The sequence below is a fragment of the Microtus oregoni genome, unplaced genomic scaffold (genome assembly GCF_018167655.1).
Source record: "Microtus oregoni isolate MIOR12 unplaced genomic scaffold, Mior012 000007F_ref0000211, whole genome shotgun sequence".
Classification (NCBI taxonomy): Eukaryota; Metazoa; Chordata; class Mammalia; order Rodentia; family Cricetidae; genus Microtus; species Microtus oregoni.
Genome location: NW_024543066.1, coordinates 18,574,394 through 18,589,881, shown reverse-complemented (window position 1 = coordinate 18,589,881; position 15,488 = coordinate 18,574,394). Strand labels below are relative to the sequence as shown.

The following is a 15,488-nucleotide window of genomic DNA, read 5'->3' as shown; positions in this document are numbered from 1 at the left end:
TCTTTGCCACTCTTCCTTTTCTTCCTTGAAGGAGTGATAAGACGCTTCAGCATCAACACATGGCACCTTTTGCTCTAGTTGGAACCTCTCATTCATTCTTTCTCATAGTTTCTGTGATGTTGTGACCTTGGACAAATGCTTGTCTAGCGTCTTCCTGCCTCGGGTTCCCTCAGCCCATGGGCCAATGGTGGCTTTTGGGGCTCTCTGGTTATCGGATGCTATAGGCCAGGCACAGTAACAGTGTGTCAGGGGTCCCTGCAGGTGTCATACAGGGAAGTGAACCTCACGAAAAGATAAGGATGAAAATCTGGTGCAGATTGACTTCATCAGCCTGGGTCAGATGTCTTTGGGGAGTTTAATAACAGGCTCCCCTCCCCAATGTATTTAAGCCCATTATGATTTGGGGGAAAGTTTCCTGGTGTAATACAATCGCATTGCACAAGGGAGTGTAATTACATTGAAACTCAACTCGTGTCATTTTTTCCAGGTAGATGGTTTCAAGAGCTGTGCTACCAGTACTAGCTTAAGAGCCAAAGATCTGGTCTGGTCTGGTCTTGGTCATAGTGATAGAGGTCATTTGGGCTATTAGCCTTACTCTGGTCCTGTTTGTGAGAGCCTGGGGAACCTCTGACTGTCAAGGTCATTTAGATTACTAGCCACCTCTGGTCTTGGTTGTAAGAACTTGATCTGGTCTGGTCCAAGAGATAACACAGACCATCAGGCTGTTCATCATTTCTAGGTCTTGACTTTCGGGATGGAAGAACAGGTTTTTCATCTTCCCCATTGGGAAGATAATCCTGTGTACTTAACTTTCCTGGTTTCTCTGGAGATCAGTAGGCATAGGATCTTCATGCTATGTTCCCAATAAATGTGTACATTTCTGAGCAAAACGTTCCTTCCTAAGTAAGGGAGCTATGGAGATGCTTGTATACTTTTTGTTAGAACCAGAAATCACTAGGAAGAGCAATAGTTCTGGATCTACAGGTTTGAAAAGCAGGGTCAGACATGGTTATGACAAAAGACTCTACACCCTCAAGGGTAGGACTGGTATCTGGGAGAGGTGCCTCACACGGCTCCTTTTAGTCTTATTATATTCTGTTAAATACATCAGTGAGAGAATGAGGAAGGCAGACAGAGGGAAGTGATACAGAGCAGGAAGGTTTTTCCTAGTGATTGTGCACCTTCTATGTCCTAAACATTTGGTCCTCTCAGTACCTGGCGGTAGTCTCCCTGGACGAACATGTTTCTCTGACTTCAGCTTCACTGGGCAGAAGCCAATGTTTGACTTCAAAGGATAGATGGAACAGGCTTTCAACAGTGCTGTGAATGTATAAGTCCAGGAAAATGAAGCTTCAGTAATCTGAGCTGGGTTAATAAAATAGTTAATAAAAGTATGGCACAAGTAAAAATATAGCAATGACTGCCATTCTCCACAGATAAAAGTCAAGACTTAGCGGGTGCCTGATACCATGAGAGGAGCAAACCTGATATATGCTGTTTCTGTATACATACATGCCTGTAGTAAAATTTAGTTTATAGAATAGACACAATAAGAGATTAACAACAATAATTAATAATAAAACAAAATATGCTAGGGTAATTTGTCACTACTTGTCACAAATTGTCAATGTCACTACTTTTGTGCTTTGTGGTCATGATGAAATAAAATAACCATTACTGGAACACAAGTACCCTGATGTCATGATGATTGGGCTCGTAGTATATAATGCATGAGTACCATGAACAAGGGGACAATTCAGGTCCTAGTTTGGATGGAGTGGGATGGAAAACTTACAGCAGCATACAGTTTACAAGTTACCTAGATAAGCTCAAGGTAATTCCAATGTCTGTTTTTGTTTTGTTTTGCTTTCAGGGAACAGCAAAATCACTCCAGCTATTTTGGGACGAAAGTTTGACACTGTTGAAGTAGATCTAGGTATGGTTTACAACATGTGTTTTCTGAATTATAAGTGGGGCCATTATTGAGACTGTTACACAATGAGGAAGAACATGTCATTGTTTGACTCTTGTCACTTTTGGACCAGTTGACTGTTTAAAAGCCAGTGAAACTATCTATGGTTTGTAGACTAGGGTCTCTGCCATGCCATTTGGTTTTTTTTTTTAATTTTCTCTATTGACCTTTCAAAATATGAAAATTTGATGATAATACTCTGGAGGTAAGATTCAAAATTGTTCTGTAATTTGAGTATTTGGCCATGGATAGAACTGGCTATATTTTTAGGATTTGTCTAGGCAATTGGTTCTCAACCCTTTTAATGCCATGACCCTTCAATTCAGTTCCTCATGTTGTGGTGAGTCCACCAACCATAAAACTATTTTCAATGCTACTTTTTAACTATAAATTTGCTTTTGTTGTGAATCGTAATGTAAATATTTGATATGTAGGATGGCCCAAAGGAGTTACAACCCACAGGTTGAGAACCACTGGTCTAGAGAGATCTTAAGAATTAATGTGCACAGTTAGGTAACTTCTTCCAAAAATAAAAGCAAAGAAGGAATGGAATAAATTTGCATATGCTAATCCAGATACTGAGCTAAGCGATTTGGGACTTTTGAGATACATTCTCCAACCCAGGTAGAGGGATATTGTCTCCACGGTATGGACTGAATAACTGACACACAGACGAAGGAACTCATAATTATCTCAGTCTGTTCAGAACTCAGCTGGGGTGGCTGGGAGCAGATGTGCTGTATTTGATCCACCTTGCATTTAAATAGCTGGGGCTGGAAAGAATACCACAGTCATGTTGGAAGCTGACCTTTGCTGCTAGAACACAACTTCTCAAAGTGTTGGGACCACGTAGGGGACTGTGTAAGAGAGCGTGGGGGGTCATGACAAATCTGGCAAAAGTGAAAGGTTTTTGAATACACAATGCCAGAAATTTCCAAGTCCAGTGTCTCCAGGCGCTGTCCTGTACCACCTCACTGCCGCCTCAGTTCCAAACACACACGCGCACACTTCACACTGGCTGTACCTTCTTCCCATGTACCACTGTGGGAAAAGACTGATTCGCTTCATCCCAGGTTCAAGACTTGGGTGTGCTAGCTAGGAGGTGCACGCTTTACTGTGCATATGAAGCTTTCTGGTCTATAGAAGAACAATGGTTTAACGACAGAAGACAAAAATCCTTTAGTTTTTATATCAACTTGTATCAAATCACTGAACCCTCAGACTGTATGGTGTCAGCATTTTGTTTTAAAATTGGCTGTTCGGAGTTGCAGACTTCAATTTTATTTTTTTAAAAAAATAACTGTTAGAGGAATTTTAGTTTGGGATCAGGATAGAAATTCCGAAATGACCCTGAATATACTTGTGCCATTTTGTTTTACGTATTTATGTAAAGTGGTCTCAGCTTTGATGATTACAAAATCATAATTTGAACATGTCTAAATACCATTGAAGATGTTCCACATCGTGAATTACCAATCATTCAGCCAGTAGGTGATCCCTCACCTAAAATCCAAGCAACCACCCCACTCATTGGCATGCAGGTTTGCTTTTGTCCTTAATAAGGAATAAAATTATGTGTATAACAAAAAATCGCTAAAACACATTTCCTCATGTCTTATTTTCAGTCAATGTCTAATTTACTATCTATTTAGTAGACCCATATGCTAAAGTCACTGCAAAAAAGTCTTGACTGTAAGGCAACGGTGCATGGAGAAAGTTTACAACATTCTGGTAGAGCACTGCTTGCTCTCCTATGGTCCATGAGCCTGTGGGAGACATCACCAAGTTCTGCAGCTCATGTTCTCCTATCTCTTACTGATACTCCTGTGAGCTGCATAGCTTCCCGCAGAGCCAATGGACTAGACTCTCTGCTTCATGAGACTCCTGCTCATTGCAACCCCAAGATGCTATTTCTAGATGAGACGGCTGCTCATGGATACTTACCTGCACGGCATCTTTCCTAACCATATTTTCCATTTCACTATTTCTCTCTCATTCTTTCCCCTGCGCTACAATGCCTTCCTTATTTTTTTTTCTTGTAATTGCTTCATTTGGTAAACCTATTTTGTTTTCTGAGTAGTTCAGGAGAGACATTGGCTTGACGCTAAAGATTGAAAAAATTGCACTGACCCCCTAAATTTTAATAATTGATTTAAAAGTGGATATTTAAATAGAAGTCAGTTCATTACTTGGTGATGACTAGTCATTGCTATATAATTCTTCCCCTTTATTGTATTTTTTTAAAATGAAGCATCTCTTCCACTTTTTTTTTTTTCTGGATGTGGTACGATTTTACATTCAAATATCACACACTGATTGTATTTACTTCTACCGAGTTTCTAAATTCAAGACTGAGACTGTCAATTTCTACCTAGGAGAAGAGGTGGAACTTAACTGCACCGCTTTACTGAATAAAAATGACCTGTTTTATTGGAGCATCAGGAAAGAAGACAGGTCAAACCCTAATGTGCACGAAGACACGAACATGACCACCTGGTATGCATATGTGACATGTAAGAGATGCTGTGAGCATGCTATAGAAATTCATGTGTGCACACAACAGAAAAGAGGCTGGGCTTCTGGGTGGCTGATGGGATGTTTAAGCTTTAACTGTAATTGTAATTTGTTTATCATTATCATTACCATGGTGACAGATCACGCGTACTTTTACTGTAAGGATCTAAGCCTGAAAATGAAGGCTCATAACAATGTTGGTGAGGGATTTTAACATCACTTTACCAAGATACTACTTAGCCAGGCTCTAAGTCACCAAACTCCTTCTAAAAGAGCAATCAAATGGAACTATAGTTTCTTGAAGTTTGAAAACTATGTCAAGTGCCTTGATCTTATTAATGTGTCACAAAACCACAAATGGCATCCATAATCAAGCTCAGGCCTTATGCAAGAGCAGTCCTTTCTCTTAACCACCGAGCAACATGCAGTTGATGTAGTTCAGATGTGATATGTCATATCCTGAACTCCTACAGGAGTCTTCCTCCCAGTGTATTGAGAATGGAAGATTAAACCAAATGTGTCATTAAGAGGGTGGGTCCTTCAAAACAAAGTTTAACTGCATTAGATCGTTGTCTTGGTCAGTGTTCTATTGCTGTGAAGAGAGACACCATGGTCACGGCAACTATTACATATAAAAAAAGCCCATTTATTTGAGGCTTGCTTACAATTTCAAAGCTTTAGTCCATTATTCTCATAGCAGAGATCATGGGGACATACAGGGAGACATGGTGCTGGAGAAGTAGCTGGAAGTTCTACATCAGGATCTGCAGGCAGCAGGAAGAGAGAGACTCTGGATTTGAAATGAATTCTCTTTGAAACCTAAAAGCTCACCCCCAATAACATGCTTCCTTCCACAAGGTCACACCTCCTTTCAAATAGTGCCACTCCCTGGTGACCCACTAACTTTTCAAATCTATGAGCCCATTATGCGTGCATTAGGGGCTGTTCTTATTCAAATCACCACAGCAGCGAAGTTCCTGTGATTGCCTTCTGAACTGATGGCTTTATAGTGTGGGAGAGAGACCATCCATAAGTACATAGATGCTTCTGCCATGATATGATGTGACTCAGGGACCCTGCCAAAGCCTCGGTTATGCCTTTTGACTGTGAGCTAAACAAACTTCTTTTCTTCATCGAGTCCAGCTGCCCAAGAATTCATTTATAGCAATGAAAGATTCAGAATATAAAACTGAATGGTCTTGGTTAGAGGAGGTGATGGTGTAGGATGAAGTCCAAGTAGTTTGGAGGGAGAAATGGGGGGGGGGAGGGAGAGAGAGAGAGAGAGAGAGAGAGAGAGAGAAAGAGATCGTGATCCTGTAATTTCTGTTGCTCCTTGGAAGAGTGGGGAAGCTAAGTAGCTAATTTTAATTCACAACAGAAGTGGAAGACACAGCTGATTCTTCCTTTAAATATTTTAGACTTAGAAATTCTCCTGAGTAGATCTGCTGGTCATGAACAAAGCCTGTTGATCAACTGTTTGCTTACATTACAGGACTTCTGAGGGCAAACTGCATGCCTTTAAGAAACTGACATTTCGGAATGTTGCTGAAACAAATCTCAACGTTTTATATAATTGCACGGTGACCAATGAGGAAGCCACAGACACCAAAAGCTTCATGTTGGTGAGAAAAGGTAAGAGATGCATTGTTCTTCTTGACTTGACAACCTTTGCTAGCTCTCTGGGATTTCACCCAGTCTCTGTAACAAGCTTTCCTGGGTGAAGAAACCCATCCAGTGCCTCAAGGAGATGATGGGACAGACTTTAATGACTTCCCAGGGGAGGCCTCACCCTCTCTGAGGAGGAGATGGGGGGTAGGGGAAATGGGAGGAGAGGAGAGAGGGGAAACTGGGATTGGTATGTTAAGAAAGGAAGGAAGGAAGGAAAGAAAGAAAGGAAAGAAGGAAGGAAGGAAGGAAGGAAGAAAGAAAGAAAGAAAGAGGGGCTGGAGAGATGGTTCAGTGGTTAAGATTACTGACTACCCTTCCAGAGGTCCTGAGTTCAATTCCCAGCAACCACATGGTGGCTCACAACCATCTGTAATAAGATTTGATGCCATCTTCTGGCCTGCAAGGACACATGCAGGCAGAACACTATATACATAATAAATATAAATCAAAAAAGAAAGAAAGAAAGAAAGAAAGCCATCTAAGGTCACAGAGCTGAGAAGGTGACAAGTCCTCCAGCTTGTAGGTCTAGATCCACATGCTTTCGCTTCATGGGGATTGCCTCCTTTGTCCCCTCTTGTCACGTGAGCACCAGTTATGTGGTCTGTGTGTTTGTGAAGTAGAGGCACTCCAACCTACAGCTTTGCTTATCTGAGGCTATGTTTGTATTTCCTGGGCACTGCTCATCCCCAGACACCTCTCACATCCTTAGAACCAGTCTGTCCCTGCCCCAGAAGCAGCTGCCTCTCATTGCTTCTCTCAATTTACAAATGTCACCTGGAGAGTGGGATCTTCCTATGACTGGTGCATCAGGAATCCATAGATCGTTCAATGTTGTAGGAACCCCCGGGGTATGACTTCTAAGAGTTAGCTTCTGAAATACACCTAATATCATATCTAATGGAACGGCTGCTATTACCGGAATAACTGTCTCTAAAAGTATGTTACAGAAGAGGGCAAAAGTCTTAGTCATGCTCATAGTGTCTGATGTGGAAATCCCCACATCATCAGTATCTCTTCTTGGGAAAGAAACCAGAAAGGAAAATGAAAAGGAACGAGAAAGAAAGAAAAAAGAAGAAAGGGAATAAGGTGATGTATATGTAAATAATCACTGCAGCATTGTGTAAACATAAAATATTAGAATCATTATAAAGGCATATATTGTGAACCAGTAAAACGATGTTGGTCTCATGAGGAAATAAACTGATTGCATTACCATATAATAAAAATTTCAGGTCAAAGAAAATTTATTTATTTTTGTATATGTGTATGAACAATAAACATGTATGCCGTATGTGAGCCTACTGACCACAGAAGCCAGAAAGGGGAGTCAGATCCCACCCTGGAACTAGAGTTATATATGGTTGTTAGCCTCCAGGTCTTCTGCAAGGGTACCAAGTACCCTTAACCACTGAGTCATCTCTCCAGCCCCCCCACCCCCACCCCCTATCACCCCAGAAGGCTTTGATGCTGTGTGGCCATCACCGCCTCCTTGGATGGCTGTTCAGAATTATTTGATTCTTTTTACTCTTTTGTGGTCTTTCATGTTTATCTATGGTGAATACAAACTGAATCAATCCAAGGAATATGACTTGTCTTGAGGGGCATATTGTTTAGAATTTTCCTAAAGCCCGAGTGCTATGTACCAGGCACTGTGAAGCACTCTGTGGAGTGTGGAGTGTCTCATTCATCAGCAACTAGGTTCATTCATTATTTTCACTCTGCCCATGAATTTATTAGGAATGAGAAGCTGCAAGGATCTGATGGAGTCAGACTGGAAACCCAGGCTTCTCTGGCCAGTGTTCCCCAGATGAAGACCATGCACTGTTTGCTCATTCCACCAACTGTGGTCGTGCTGGAGACCTTTGCGTCTCACCCTAGCATATTATTGCTTCAGAAAATTAAATACGACAGATACAGATGGGCTGAGTGACCATGCTTTTATGTCCCATCTCTGGGTATCTCCTACATTTCTTTCTTTCTTTTTTTTTTTTTTTTTGGATTTTTTCAAGACAGGGTTTCTCCATAGCTTTTTGGTTCCTGTCCTGCAACTAGCTCTTCTATACCAGGCTGGCCTCGAACTCACAGAGATCCGCCTGCCTCTGCCTCCCGAGTGCTGGGATTAAAGGCATGTGCCACCACCGCCCAGCCCCTGCCTACATTTATAAGTTGGAGTAGAAATAGAAAGATCCCCACTGCAGGCTACCAGAAGGAGCGTGGGGAACTAGGGGCCTATGGAAGCACTTGGGGAAACAGATAACCTAATCAGAGTGAAGGACGAAACTGGCAACCACAATGTTATGATGGGAAATTCTGGCTATGTTTCTTTTCATTTATGATTCTCTCTCTCTCTCTCTCTCTCTCTCTCTCTCTCTCTCTCTCTCTCCCTGCAGAAATGGCTGATATCCCGGGCCATGTCTTTATGAGAGGAATCATCATGGCAGTGTTCATCTCTGTGGCAGCAGTGTGTGTGGTGATTTTGTGTGTCATTTATAAAGTCGACTTGGTTCTGTTCTATAGACGCTTGGCGGAAAGAGATGAGACATTAACAGGTAACATACTGTGAAACTGGGAAATCCTAGTCTATGTTTTTGTGCCTAAAACCGAAACAGTAATCTTCATCTAATTTTGATGACACCACTGATATTCTGTAAGACAGGTTTCCAGGCTGGGGTCAGGGGTTACTCTGTATGTAGCACTACGATGGGTGCTGTGCAGTCTTGTGCTTGTTTGTGACTTTCCAGATGTTTTTCTTTTGGTGTTTCATGTCTGTACGCTGTCTCCTCCTAGACACCCTGCGCTACTGATGTGTTTGTGTTCACGCACACTCCGCTGCATACTTTATACACTCAATAAAGTTTTTTTTTCATTTTATTTCCTGTCATCCTTGCTCATTATTTTCACTGGGAAAAGGAAGCTGTTTAATCAACCTGGGAGAACTCTGGGTTAGAAGCCAAATAATCTCAAGTTTAGTCTGCTACACCCACCGCACCAGCTGTTAGTGTCTATTGGGGTATGCGTCTCAATGTTTTAAAAAGTGATAAGAGATCTCCAGATTTCAAGATAATTATGTCCTTAAAAAGTTAACCTAAATCATTGCTTTTGTTTATGTGTGTATGTGTTGTGAATGTTTATAGAAAAAAAAAACAACCTTTATAAAGGTTAAACTCAAAATTTGTAAATGAAAAGCAGGAGACCTTTTCCTGTCCTGCCCGTGTCTCTGCATCCCACAAGGTCCCCACGGGCTACTGCATCAAACTGTTGACATGGATTCTTACTTCATGTTGCCTATAGAAGAACAATCTTGGTTTAGTTACCCACACTTTTGGATGTCTGCCAGTTTGATAGATGAGGGTTTGAAGCTGGGTAGTTTTAATTTGTATTTCATTTTATGATGTAATAAAATACAAGCAAGCATTCCATTTGTTTAAAATTTATGTCTCCTTTTTCAGCATATCCACTCTTGGCCCATTCTGTCACCATGCTTTCTTCTTGTTTGCAGTCACCACACTGTTTATATCTAGTATCTATAATGTATAGTATCTATAATGATATAAGATAAATATCCCCATGTTGTTATTGTCTTTGTTTGTTGTGCTATGCCTATGTGGGAGACCCAAATATATCTTTATTTTTTCAGTGTCCAGTCTGGGCATTGTACATATAAAGCTCCCCTTAACCTCACGATACAAAATGATTCTCATATCCGCTCCTCTGGGATTTTTAAAGCTTATTTATTTTATTATCTTAGATTATAGTAGAATGACATCATCATTTTTCACACTTACAATGTTTAGTATTAGCAGTTAACAGGCACAGGAAAGTTGACTCTCAGCTTGGGTGTCTGACCCTGCTTTGGAAAGATATGAGGCAGCCATGTGGACAGTCTGTATGTGGTCTTTTCTGCACGGTCTCTGCTCAGAGAGATGAACATTTGGACTTGAATGGGCCCGAGGTTACCTTTTTCCTTCTGATTTTTCATACTATTTTCCCTGTGTCAAATTTTGAGACCCAACTTGGACATTCTTTTTTGGTTTTTTGAAACTTGCTTAAATACATTGGTTTTGTTTGGTGTGCGGGTCCCCGAGTGTCTGAACACACACCTCATGTGTGCAAGCACCTGCAGAAGTCAGAAGAGGGCATCAGATTTCTTGGAACTGGAATTCCAGATGGTTGTCACCCACCATGGGAGCACTGGGAATCGAACCCAGGTTTTCAGCAAAGCAACAAGAACTCACAGACCCTATGCCATCTTTTCAACCCCAATCATTTTTCCCAATTCATGCTTTTAACTGTTAGCATGGCAGTACACAGAAGTATTCAGGAGCATGCCCTAAGAAACTCCACTCCACATGAAGTACACAAACAGGTACAATCTGTGGCAATGGCAGAAATGAAGATGCATCTAGAAAATAAAACTTTTTAATAGTTATAGCACTGTGGTAGCCAAGTGTATGCTTGGTGTTGGTTTATAAAAAAAACAGAGATGTAAAGAACCAATCAGCCAAAGAGAATTAAAACACACCAGGTAATACAATACATATATTGGTCCAACTGACTCGTTATTATTCTAAATAGCCATTTATATAATGATAGCTTCATTCATTAGGAATCAAAGATACGATTTAATCATTCATGCCTTCCAGGCATAACAGGACTGATCTATATAAACATATGAGCGCACAGACACTGCCATAGCACACATAAGACCTGCACAGGTTCAAACCATGCAACACTGGGAAGGAGAAGTGGACACGAACTGCCATCCCTAACCAAGAAGCTACTTGCAATGGATATCTGCTAGGAAAGGGGAAATTTTCTAAACATCTGTCTTAAGCATCCGCTTTAAGACTCTCACCATGGAGAGGGTTGGGGGCTCATAATCAGGACACTGAGGCATATAAAGACAATAAGATAGCTTTGATGAGCATATGATTCTGTAATCTTTATCAAAGTTTTCTCATACATGCAATTCATGCAATTCTGCACAAACATTTGCTCTATATCAGCAATAGATCTTGACTTAAATCAGCAAAGCAGAATACTTGAGGAGAGTTGAGCAAGCTGCTTTTAATTCATCCCAAGTTGTCTTTGTTTCCTCTGTCTCCTCAATAGACTGCATGCAGCTAAAAGATATCACATGCATTTTGAGTTACCCAGTGGGGAGAAGGAATTGTCTTTGTAAGCTCGGTGACCTGTTTTCTTCTTCATTGTTCTCTCAGCCATCTAAATTCTTCTGTCATAAAGAATTTGATGGGAACACACCTGAGGATCACTGTTAAGCTTTCAATGGATAATAGGTTTCCCTTTGGACATTTGACACCCTACGGGTATGTGTGTGTGTGTGTTACACTATGATTTAATTACATTTCCAGACTCTTCCATATACTTCACAATCCTCTCTTTTAAATCTCTTTTTCTATTGTTAGCATCTTGTTCTAAGCATCCTTATGATTTTTTTCCACTCTCTGGGGGTATGGTCTCAGTTTCACTTGGGTGTCTTGCTTTATTTTCCTTTGTTTTGACTTTACTCTTTAAGGGTCTTTAGAAAGTAAAACTTGAGGTTGTGGTTTGTGATGGAGTTGAATGAAATGAATGAGCCAAAGTGTGACTTACTCCCCAATCCTGGAACGAGGGTCTTCTGGGGGGTCCCTAGCATCTTATTGTCTTCATATGTCTCAATGTCCTGATTACTGTCCCCCACCCCTCCCATGATGGGAGTCTCAAAGCAAATGCTTAAATAGATGTTCAGAACATTGTTTGCTTGGGATGCAGCTGAGATTTGACAACCAATAATTTTATCTTCTTTATATATGGCATTCACACAAGATTTTACTTAAAATTTTTTCTTAATCATGAATTGAAAGAGTCCACCTTGTCCCCTAGATGGCAAAACATACGACGCCTTTGTGTCTTATCTGAAAGAGTGTCGGCCTGAGAATGGAGAAGAACACACTTTCGCTGTGGAGACGCTACCCGGGGTCCTGGAGAAACAATTTGGGTATAAGCTGTGCATATTTGAAAGAGATGTGGTTCCCGGTGGAGGTAAGAAAGGAATCCCGGACAGATAGTTAGTGGAGATCATTTTCTATGAGATGGTTGATTATCTTTTTATTTTAAAAATGTACAAAATGGCCAAAGTCCTTTAGGGCAGCAGAGGCCAGTCGGTCGGCAGCTAGTTATTCATTACTCATGTCAGTCTGCTCCACCGATTTTCACTGCCACAGTAATAGACGTTGAGAAAATAACTCCAGCCTCTCCTCCGGGACCCCTTCATTCTGCATCATAAATCTGACCTCTGAGGAAAGACAAAGGCCTCTCTTTCTGAGACCTTGCATCAATAAACAAAGTGGAAGGCGACTGAGCAGGGTACTCAGTGTCAAACTCTGACCTCCTTGTGCACATACGTGTGTGCCGGTGTGGCACATACGCATGCTAAAAAGTTAACTAATAAAGAGGAGGAGAGAGGGGAATGTGAGGAAGAAGGAGGAGGAAAAGGAGGAGAAGGAGCGACAGGGGAAGGAGGAGGAGAAGGCGGGGGACAAGGAGGAGGAGGAAGAGGAAAGAAGAACACAAATGTCATTTTTTCACAAAATTTTAAAGAGTGTAGCGTCCATCAGTACAGCATCGGTAAGGGCTAAAGTGGATGCTCACGATTCTTGCGATTTAGATGGTTATTTTGCCTGCAACAGACAAAATTGGCTTATTTTAAAGAAAACCTTGTTAGTGCAGCCGAAAGCTAAACGCTGTAAAACAAGAGCGTGGTAACAGCTTTTCCTCCATGCCCACCCTGTAGTTCGCTGAACTGAGCCGTATCTTGCCTTTGCAGCTGTTGTTGATGAGATCCAGTCACTGATAGAGAAGAGCCGGAGGCTAATCATCGTCCTCAGCAAAAGTTACCTGACCAATGAAACCAGGCTTGAACTGGAGAGCGGACTCCACGAAGCACTGGTGGAGAGGAAGATTAAGATCATCTTAATCGAGTTTACTCCGGCTGGCAGCTTCACGTTTCTGCCCCCGTCCCTGAAGCTCCTGAAGCCCTGCAGGGTTCTGAAATGGCAGGCTGACAAATCGCTTCCTTACAACTCGAGGTTCTGGAAGAATCTTCTTTACCTGATGCCCGCAAAGGCCATCAAGCCGTGGAGAGACGAATCTGAAGCTTTGCCCGTTCTTTCAACACCTTGATCTTCAGCAAGGCTCTATGTCAGAAGGAACAGAAAAGCCTGCTGGAGGCTGTGCGTGTGCCTAATCATAGCAGGGGCTGTCGTTCAAAATACTGAAATTCTGTGTTCATCCCCTCCACTCCCAGTTAGAAGATAAGATTTGTCATTGGGTTGTCATAGAGGAAACAGAGCCGGAACTCCCAGGAGACTTTGGGACTCACAAGAAATCAGTCTGTTACTCTTTCTTTCCCCTAGAGCAGTGGTTCTCAACCTGTGGGTCATGAACCCTTTAGCAAACCTCTATGTTCAAATATGTTTACATTATGATTCGTTAACAGTGGCAAAATGAGAGTTATGAAGTAGCATTGAAAATAATGTTATGGTTGGAAGTCACCACAAGATGAGGAACTGCATTAAAGGGTTGCAGCTTTGGGAAGGTTGAGAACCATGGCCCGTTAGTTATCTGTACTCTAACCCCACATTCAGCAAGGGGGTGACGAGACACACAAACTGATTGATGCCCCAGAACAAGTTTTTATTACCTCTCAGGGGTACTTAGTTCTCCACCAGGCTTGGGAGGTGGAAGGAGTAGTTGGAAGACCTTTGTGTGGAGCAGGGAAACAAGGTGAGGGAAGACTCCAGGGACTTGGCTTCTTCAGCATGAGATTAGTGATGCAAGTTGGCATTTCTTGGAAGCTCAGTGAGACATTAGGCAAGATGTCTTACCTCTTCTTTAGATCTTCCATAAGACCTTTGAAAGGGAACCCTAAACACCTTTGTTTCATCCATGTCAGATAAAAATTTAAATTCAGAGAACTCTTTAGGTCTCTCAGGGTTAGTGACCTAAGGCTTTTGTTGACTTTATATAGATATTTATATGCAGGATCATAAAAGCTAACCACGATAAACAAACAATGGTTGCTTGTTTTTATTAGCTGTTTCAAAGGGGAGGGAGTTCAGCAAGGTGGGCTATTGGGAGTGTTTGCACGCTTGCAATGCCTGAGTACAGCAAGGATGTTCCAGAAAAGTCTGAAGCAGAGATTGTTTAGAATAGACATGGTAGATTTTAAAAGAAAGAAACAAACAAACACAAATAGGGGTTCTCAAGTAAGTTTTGTAGCTCAAGCCTTCATGTGCTAATTGGCTGACAAAAAGTAAAAAGTAAATTCAACAAAAGCTTTATGTTTTATGCGTGAAAACATAGAGTCAGAAGTTTTGTTGCTTTGGGAGTTCTGGTAAATAAAATGACTTAGTTTATTTTTTTATTGCTCATTCTCTGACACATGAAGTTTATTTCATATGAAATATATTTTTATATTAAATCTGCTTAATGCGTTCATTAGACTTGAAATGTCTCCTGACTTCCTTTTCATTTAAGACTCCATTCCCTCATTCTCAACATAGATTCCCAGCTGTTCTAAGAAGATAAGGGGAATTCAACATGGCCCTCCTACAGCCATCCCTTTTTCCAACCCAGGGTTTCTCTGTGCAACACCGGCTTGCTTGCTCCTGGAACTTGCTCTGTAGACCAGTCTGGCCTTGAATTCAGAACTCACAGAGATCAGCCTGTCTTTGCCTCATGAATGCTGGATGTTGGGTCCAGGGGGGTCGCACAAAGATGAGAACACCACCAAGTCTAATAAAGTAGAAGCGAACTTTATTCCAGAAACAAGATCTAGGAAAACCAGAAGCAAACTTAAAAATAGAAAATAAAAATCAAATTTAAAAAAAAAAACACCGTGGGGCACAGAAGCTTATCAGCTAGCTGAGACCACAGCCAGAGATGGTGTTTGTTAGGCTGTGGCCAAAAAGGTTGGTTTCTGAACCCACTTTTTATAGTAGGGGCACCAAGTATTAGCTCTGAACAAAGGAATTTTTACGATCTTGCTTTGACCTGTGAGTCAGTCAACATAGGAGGGGAGAAGGTTCTAACCTCAATGGGTAACTAGGCAGCTATCATGAAATATGTTTCAGAATAGATTACAGCAAAATTCACTAATTGCAAGAAAACAGATGTCTTTAACAATAGTCAGAAAAGGAACTGCTAGTAATACTAGAAGTTTGATAAGTTAGAATTAATTGGTTCTTAGTTTGAGAACTTAGAAGATAGCAGAAAATTCTTCACACTATCTCAAGGTAAAACTTAGATACTGACTGCCAGACTTTACAATCTT

At 41.3% G+C, this 15,488-nt stretch overlaps 1 protein-coding gene across 1 annotated transcript in view; it reads left to right on the top strand.

Moving 5' to 3' along the window:
* The window catches only part of Il18r1 (interleukin 18 receptor 1), a 31,919-nt gene extending 17,341 nt beyond the window's left edge, over positions 1 to 14,578 (top strand). Inside the window, exons 6-11 of the mRNA XM_041656037.1 lie at positions 1,874 to 1,936; positions 4,348 to 4,468; positions 5,979 to 6,118; positions 8,545 to 8,703; positions 12,038 to 12,196; positions 12,981 to 14,578. Of these exons, the coding sequence (XP_041511971.1) occupies positions 1,874 to 1,936; positions 4,348 to 4,468; positions 5,979 to 6,118; positions 8,545 to 8,703; positions 12,038 to 12,196; positions 12,981 to 13,336 (998 nt within the window). The 3' untranslated portion in view covers positions 13,337 to 14,578. The remainder of the gene's footprint in view (positions 1 to 1,873; positions 1,937 to 4,347; positions 4,469 to 5,978; positions 6,119 to 8,544; positions 8,704 to 12,037; positions 12,197 to 12,980) is intronic.
* Positions 14,579 to 15,488: the final 910 nt, after the last annotated feature.